The sequence below is a fragment of the Benincasa hispida genome, chromosome 3 (assembly GCF_027475165.1).
Source record: "Benincasa hispida cultivar pf3 chromosome 3, pf3_genome.v1.1, whole genome shotgun sequence".
Taxonomy (NCBI): Eukaryota; Viridiplantae; Streptophyta; class Magnoliopsida; order Cucurbitales; family Cucurbitaceae; genus Benincasa; species Benincasa hispida.
Window position 1 is genome coordinate 7669504 of NC_143480.1, and position 5469 is coordinate 7674972.

The following is a 5469-nucleotide window of genomic DNA, read 5'->3' on the forward strand; positions in this document are numbered from 1 at the left end:
GATATCATTTCATTCTTTCTCCAACGTCACATTACATAACATATTGACATTATATTGCCCAAAGTCCAAAAAAATAAAAATAAAAAAAGATCTCACCTTTTTTCTATTTCCTGCCTTTAATTTATTTCCAACTCTCAAGACAGTAATAAAAACTGTGAAAAACATAGGGGAAAAACCGTAGCCTCCATATTGTAAAGGAAAAAAGTCCAAAGTTTAGGTAGGAATACATTGAAAAAAAGGTGGGATATAGGTATTAGACCCCACATATTTTGTTTCAATATCAAATCTATCCCATTCATTATTAAAAATTATTCAATCACACCGTTAATATTGTCTCTTAATAATATAAATTTTAAACAAATTGTACTCTCGAGTAACTTATAAGGTCTATGAATAAACTACAATAACATTTGAATAAAAAGGATGCCGAAGATATGAAAAATATAGTTAAAGAAATAATTGATATAACTACTATCTACACAAAAAATATGCATTTTTTCTTTATAGTGTATTTGGTTTTAGTCATTTTAAATTGAGTGATCTCATAATTTTTTAAGTCTCCATTCACATAATTTAAGACGAGTAGAAAACGTGATCGGTTATAAGAAATGTCAGGATGGTCAAGTACAGATTTACTCGGAGTAACTTGCAGTAAATGTGTTATATACAATCTCCTTAAATAATTTCTGGGTCATTAGAGGAAGTTTTGTAGCTTTGAGGTACTAAGTCAATTAAGGAGAGAGAAAGAGAGATATATAGACAACTGTCAAAGGAGAGAGAGAGAGAGGGGGCCAGAATGAGAGAAAAATAGAGGAGTCACATGAATATTTCCAACAGTTTTTGTGGAAATTAAACTCCATTGGTTAGCATTATTGGATTATTATTACAACCACAAGTGGTGAGGGATCCAAAAAATTGGTCTCATAAAAAAATGTGCATGAATGAGAAAGTCCAAGAATATATATCTCATGGTATATATCTAATTCCAATATTAAAAGCAAACATATTTCCAAGTAACTTTTAGTTTTAGATATATCAAAATATACTCTCTCTTTCTCTCTCTCTTTCTTTATATGAAGATCATCAGTTCCAGCAATCAACTTGGAATTGAGTTCATGTGTTGATCCTTTGAAGAGGAAAATCAGCTTTTCAGATCCACCCTCACTTCAACAAGTTCCTTCTTTTCCCTCGAGAATCGGTTCAAACATTGAATCTTCAATCATTACCTACCAGAGAAAGATCATTTCTTCACATATTCATCAGGATATGAAGGAACCTCATCATCTTCAATTAATGGTTTGTATTTTTTTCTCATGAAAAATGAAGATCAAAACTTTTATACATATATATGTTTCTTTATTATTCCCTTTTTTTCTTCTCTCTCTCTTTCTGATTTTTTTTTTTTTTTTTAATGAATTAGTCTTTCCAATTTGATGATCTTGAAAACGTACACACTCTCGATTGTTTGTATATGTATATATATTGAAAACTTCTATAAGTAGATTATTAAAAAAAATGATCAAATTTACCTTAAGATTTTAGGTTTAATGGAAGAAACCTAATTTATATGATGGCCCTTTTGCAATTTCCCTTTTGAGAATTAATTAGATTTTGGTTATAAAAATAATATACTACTCTTGTGTTCTCTATAACCCCACAACACTAGGGTATAGCTATTGAAATACCATATGTTTTTGTAATTAAAATATATATATGGCAGTTGATATAACACACAAAACAACTCATACCCATATTTTGATCTTGACTTAATTTCTTGTCACAGTATTGCAGCAACCTATTATTGAATTTTCGAGATCGACGAAAACGGAGTCGGAGCGATGAAAATGGAGCCGCTGAAGAAAAGTCAAATCCATTGATGTCATCAAGAAAATGGTCATTGTTTGATTTGAATGAAGAGGCGAGGGTTGAAGATGGTGATGACATGAGTATAATAGAAGAGGTTGAGAAAAACGAAGAAAGAAAATATGGAAGCACTTCAACAAATAATGAGAACAATAGTAATAATAATGGAAGAAGGACAGCAGTTAGGCAATATGTTAGATCAAAAGTGCCTCGCCTACGTTGGACTCCTGAGCTTCATCTCAATTTTGTGCATGCCGTTCAAAGGCTTGGTGGCCAAGAAAGTAATAATTCCTTATTCCTTTCTTTTTAAACTTAAATGTATTATTTCATTTTTCATCTTTCAACAACTTGTAAACTTAGTTAGTTAAAAAAAAAAAAGGGTCAGAACTTTAATTTGTTATAAACATTAAGTTATGATAGTAGAAGATTTTAATTTTATGGTTTGTTCAAATTGAGTTTAGGTTTATGATTTTTTATTAGAATTTTACTTTATATAATGAGTGATTTATACAAATGAATGGTAGGAGCAACACCCAAGTTGGTTCTTCAGCTGATGAATGTAAAAGGACTTAGCATTGCCCATGTTAAAAGCCATTTACAGGTACTGTCACATAATAATAATAATAATGTGATTAATTTTGGCTTTCCCAAACCCTAATTAATTAAGCACATATAACATATTGCTTTTTCAGATGTATCGAAGTAAGAAGCTTGACCAAACTGGGCAAGGTACAAATTAATTAGGTTTTCTATTTTCTATTATTTATTTATTTATTTTTACATGGAAGAATTATAATCGAACCTAAGATATATGTTTTATTTTTGGGATAATATAATAGTTATACGAGAAGCATGCGATGGGTTGAGGTTGATGCATGGAGGAGGGAGATACTACAATAACAATAACATGTTGGTCCAACAAACAACTCAACATTCTCGTTATTATCCACTCACAAGGCATCTCCAGACTCAATTTGGAGCTCTTACAACACTTTTACACTCTCACTCACCCTATCATCCCAGTCCTTTCAGGTATATATCACTCTCTAACACATTAAATTAATTTAGGATCGGTTTGAAATGACTTTCATTTTCAATTAACGTTAATCGGTATAATATGTGTGATATTTTGATTTTGATGCGAGTGGCAGGCAAGTTTTGGAGCAAAAGAGTAGATGGAGTAATTTGGGAGAAAGGGGATGGAAGAATATGAGAAGAATGAATAATAATAATAATGGTAGTGAGTTAAGTAGAGGAAATTATTATTGGGAAGAAGGGTGTGATGTTCAAATGAAGAAGAAAGAGAAGAGATTGATGTTGGATGAGCCAGAGCTGGAGCTAGGACTGAGGCATACAATTAACACAACTACTGAACAAATTACCACAGAGCTTTCCCTTTCTTAAATGCAATATATATATTTGTGTGATGTAATATATAAGGGTTGTGGTTAGAGAGACAGAATAGGGGTACACCATTTAGTTTTTTGGTTTAATTGTTCAGTGCTGATGAGAGATGAGAATAATGTGGTCTCTTATTGCAAAATCACCCACACCCATAATTGTAAGGAATAATAATTATAGGGCAGAAAGAAAAAAAAAAAGAAGTTTTTGGCAATTGTTGGTTTGAGTTTGAGGCCAATTTGGGCACATTCACATTCATTTCATAACCCAAACACACATTATCATTATATTGGAAAGTAGAACCTCTGATCATATAACTATAAAATTATGATGAATACACATACACTTACCTTTCTTCTTTCGCACTCGAATGCATATATTCTTTTTCACTTTATTAATATAATCTTCACACTTTCATTCTATACGTCATTGAACTGCTCATTCAACATCATCAACAATGGGATCTATATTCACTTTAACCATCACAGATTACTTGAGCCGAAAAATGCCTTTCACTTTTTGTTTATTTATTTATGTCGATATAACGGGTTAATGTTTGGGTCCCTGCAAAGTGGAGAGGCTGGATGTTTGCTTGTTTCTCCTCTGTCAATTATTCCATTCTTATTAATGGACGCTCTTGTGATCGTATACAGCCTTCTAGAGGTATTAGACAAGGTGATCTTTGTCTCCCTTCATTTTTGTCATAGCTATAAAGATCTTAGCAGAATTTTCCTCTCTTATCTATCTTGGAACCCCTCTTGTTGCTAAACCTACCTCCCAGGCCTTTTGGGAATCAGTTATTGAGAAAATACATAAGAGGCTAAATCACTGGAAATACACATATATTTCCAAGGGTGACAGGATAACGTTGATACACTCCTCCCTCAGCAGTCTCCCCACATACCTGCTCTCGACCTTCAAAGCCCCTCCTTCCATTTGTAAACAGATTGAAAAGCATATGAAATATTTTCTTTGGAAGGGTGGCGAAAACAATCATAGCCCTCACCTGGTCAGATGGTCTAAAGTGATTGCTCCTAAGAATAAAAGGGGTTTGGGAATCACTAAAATTGCCCAAACTAATTTTGCTCTTCCTTGAGAGTGGCTTTGGAGGTATCTTCAAAATGACAGTGGCCTCTAGAGAAAGGTCGTTAATTAGTGCTAAATATGGCCATGCACACTCTGGTAGTTTTTCCTGCAACACTAAGAATAGCACGGTTAAATCACCTTGGCGTGCTATCATAAAGGGCAATAACTAGTTTAAGGCCCATTAACTGGTTTGACGACTGGTGCTCACATAGCCCACTTGTTGAAAGTCATCACAGGTTATTTGCCTTAACAACCAGACTAGATCTCACTGTTAGAGAGGCTTGGAATCGAACTAATGGTACATGGGATATCAGACCTCGGAGGCCCTTATTACAAAGGGAATAACAGCGTTGGATTTCCATTATGAATGAGTCTGTTCTTCCTGTTCTTAATGATGGCCCGAATATTCCTGAATCAAAAGTACTGGTGCATTCCATGTTTCTACCATTAAAATGGCTCCAGCCCTGCCCAAGTGACATCACTAACATAAATGGGAATGTATTTGAAAATCCGTGGAAATCTTTCATCCCCAAAAAATACAAATTCTTCATCTGGACTGTCCTCCACAGAGGTAGTAATACCACTGATGTTCTACAAAGGAGATATTCGAGCCTCCATTTGAATCATAACTGGTGTCCTCTCTGCAGAAAATCCAATGATACCATGGATCACCTCTTCATTTTCTATGAAGTTATAAGATGAATTTGGGCCAAGATCGAAGATGCTCTAGGTCAAGCTATTGACCTCTTTCAATCCATTACTGAGAGCAGCTTTTTATCCCAAGAGCTTTGTAAACACAAACAATGCTCTAAAAGGAAGATCATGGTTCTTAATATATCGTTGGCCATTTGTTGGACCATTTGAAACGAAAGAAACAATCGTATCTTCAAGGAGGAAGCTAGTAGATTCGCTATGTGGGACAATGCTAGGCTTCTTGCTGGAAAGTGGTGTCACATGTCAAAGCTCTTCTCTAGCTACTCACCTGCTGAGATATCAATTAACATGAATGCATTTATGTAACTTCCTTCTCTTTCCCCTGTCAACCTAATTGGGATTTTCTGGTGCACTTGTTGACCCCACTACAAGAATTCTGGGCTAACCGACATTAAAGAACTTTAA

The 5469-nt window shown here is 34.1% G+C and overlaps 1 protein-coding gene across 1 annotated transcript; it reads left to right on the forward strand.

Annotated features, from left to right (window-relative positions):
• The first annotated feature begins 923 nt into the window (after positions 1 to 923).
• Positions 924 to 3478, forward strand: LOC120074313 (uncharacterized). Its single transcript, XM_039027400.2, has 6 exons — positions 924 to 1296; positions 1784 to 2144; positions 2388 to 2464; positions 2556 to 2592; positions 2703 to 2895; positions 3015 to 3478. Exons 1-6 carry the CDS (start codon positions 1267 to 1269, stop codon positions 3265 to 3267), a joined length of 951 nt encoding a protein of 316 aa, XP_038883328.1. The 5' UTR covers positions 924 to 1266; the 3' UTR covers positions 3268 to 3478.
• Positions 3479 to 5469: the final 1991 nt, after the last annotated feature.

Bases quoted from the DNA above. Each gene is read 5' to 3' on its own strand.
- LOC120074313 (XM_039027400.2), top strand. From the start codon at position 1,267: ATGAAGGAACCTCATCATCTTCAATTAATG. The intron at 2,593-2,702 runs GTACAAATTAAT...ATAATATAATAG, and splicing joins GCTTGACCAAACTGGGCAAG to TTATACGAGAAGCATGCGAT. The intron at 2,896-3,014 runs GTATATATCACT...TGCGAGTGGCAG, and splicing joins TATCATCCCAGTCCTTTCAG to GCAAGTTTTGGAGCAAAAGA.